This window comes from Oratosquilla oratoria, unplaced genomic scaffold (assembly GCF_046742065.1).
Source record: "Oratosquilla oratoria isolate Oo_2021 unplaced genomic scaffold, ASM4674206v1 SCAFFOLD252, whole genome shotgun sequence".
NCBI classification, from domain to species: Eukaryota; Metazoa; Arthropoda; class Malacostraca; order Stomatopoda; family Squillidae; genus Oratosquilla; species Oratosquilla oratoria.
The window spans coordinates 37,939-40,000 of NW_027467604.1; the positions used below are offsets into that span (position 1 = coordinate 37,939).

Genomic DNA, 2,062 nt, shown 5'->3' on the forward strand with positions numbered 1-2,062 from the left:
TACCACCTGGCACGGAAGGGGTTTTAATTGCCACTTGAAGCGGAATCTTTGAAACAATTTTACAAACTTGTGTGTCTCAGTTCCTGTGGATTCCCCTGAAATACATTTTCGATTTCAGCGTCCTCCTGAAAATGCCATAAAGTAACAAAAGAAATATTATTTTCCATTGGACAGAGGGTTACCAGGAGAATCTGTCTTCATGTGGCTCGTCCATAACATGCCGTTCCACATTTCTTTTCCCAAAAGCAAATAAACGAATCAACAGAAGTCCATAAAATTAAAACGAATGGACATGAATGCATTTGTACATTACATTGCTACGTGCGACGTCTGGCCTCTAACGTTGTGCATCACCGGAGTTGAATAGGAATTGAGGAAGCGGAAATGTGCCTCATGTGACCACAGGAAGCCCCCCCCCCTCCCCCAAGAGAGAAATTAAAATGAGGAGCTAGCAAAGAACAATCGTCATTTAGTCCATCGAGCATCCACGATGGTTTGTGCGCGAGCCCCGCCGAGCATGAACAGAGTTCCTGCTCACTAGCATCAAGGAGATCACGACACAGAGAGAGAGAGAGAGAGAGAGAGAGAGAGAGAGAGAGAGAGAGAGAGAGAGAGAGAGAGAGAAAGAGAGAGTTAGAGAGAGAGAGAGAGGAGGAGGAAAAGAGGTAGAGGCATATACATAGAACGACAGGCGTACAGATAGACAGATAGATTTAAGGGCAGGGACAGGGAGAGAGATACAGACACTGAGGCAGAGACAGAGAGAGGCAGAGAGGGAGTCGGGGAGAGAAAGAGAGCGAGCGAGGGGCGGGGAGAGAACGAGAGAGAGAGAGAAAGAGAGAGAGAGGGAGAGGGAGGGAGGGAGAGGAACAGACAGAGGCCATCAGGGAGGGAAAGGAAGGGGGTGGTTGGGCGAATGGGGGGGACAAGCCAACACCCCATGGCGGCGGTGGCGGCGGCGGTGGCGGCGGCTGCCTACTTTTGTTGACGTTAGGTTGTCATAGCAACCTCTCGGCCGAGAGGACCTCGGTGTTGCCAGCCTTCCTGTCACGAACGAACAGACAAACGCACGAACGCACATCTCCATCCTTCCCTTACTCCCCCTTTCTCTCCCACCTCTCCCCTTTACCTTCATCCCTTCCAACCACCACCACCACCTCACTTTACCCCTTTCTCCCCGTCCCACAACCTCAAGGGTGCCAGCGGAGGGTGCCAGGACAGGGTGCCACAGTATGGCCTCTCTCGCTGACCCAGTCGTGGCACAATGGAGGGCCACGGTGACGTAGTGGCACTAGAAGGAGGAAGGCAGGCACCATCACCTGGCTCCTCACGGGTCATCGTTCCTGAAGTCGCTTTACCTTCAGCTGAAGTCATTACTACGACTTTCGTCAACATTCGTATCAGCATCGGACTTCGCGACAAAGCTTCCACTTCCTCACTGGGACACCTCCTCCTCCTCCTCCTTTTCATTCCTCTTTGACCGACTCCCATCACCACTGCCTCCTCCTTCCTCCTCCTCCTCCTCCTCCTCCTCCTCCTCCTCCTCCTTTCACTCTCCTCACTCCCTCTCCTCCGTCTCCGCCTCTTCCTCCTCCTCCTCTTTCTCGGAGCCTTTCTCTTAAAATGTCAGGATTGTCCCGTATCGGCTCCCGAGCTGCAAGTGTGCGGCGTCATCGCCACTGTTCGCCCGCAGAGCCCTCGAAGTCGGCCTCGAAGTCGAAGTCTTGCCGGAACCTGGCCCTCAAGTCCCCGAGCAGGTCTCCGTCAGCCCAGCGCCTCAAGCCGCCCTCAGCCTCCGGCAGCGCCTTCCTCTGCCCTCCTGACGCAGAGGACCACCGAACTCCGTCCATCTCGGCGCCCACGAGTCCTTCGCGACGCCTCCACGTGCCTGAGGTCGCCATCGCCTCCGCCTCCTCCTCCTCCTCCATAAGTGCGCCCACTTCCCCGCAGGTTCCCCGGCGAAGGAGTAACAGTACGAGTATCCTAGGCAGCACCCGAGCTACGCTGTCCCGTCAGGAGAACGTCTCTTCCCATAGGGAAACTCCTCCGGTCCGTCCGAACC

At 55.2% G+C, this 2,062-nt stretch overlaps 1 protein-coding gene across 1 annotated transcript in view; it reads left to right on the forward strand.

Annotated features, from left to right (window-relative positions):
- Positions 1–1,623: 1,623 nt before the first annotated feature.
- Positions 1,624–2,062, forward strand: part of LOC143022976 (uncharacterized) — a 78,001-nt gene continuing 77,562 nt past the window's right edge. Inside the window, exon 1 of the mRNA XM_076181409.1 lies at positions 1,624–2,062. This exon is cut by the window's right edge and continues 443 nt beyond it. Within this exon, the coding sequence (XP_076037524.1) occupies positions 1,624–2,062 (439 nt within the window).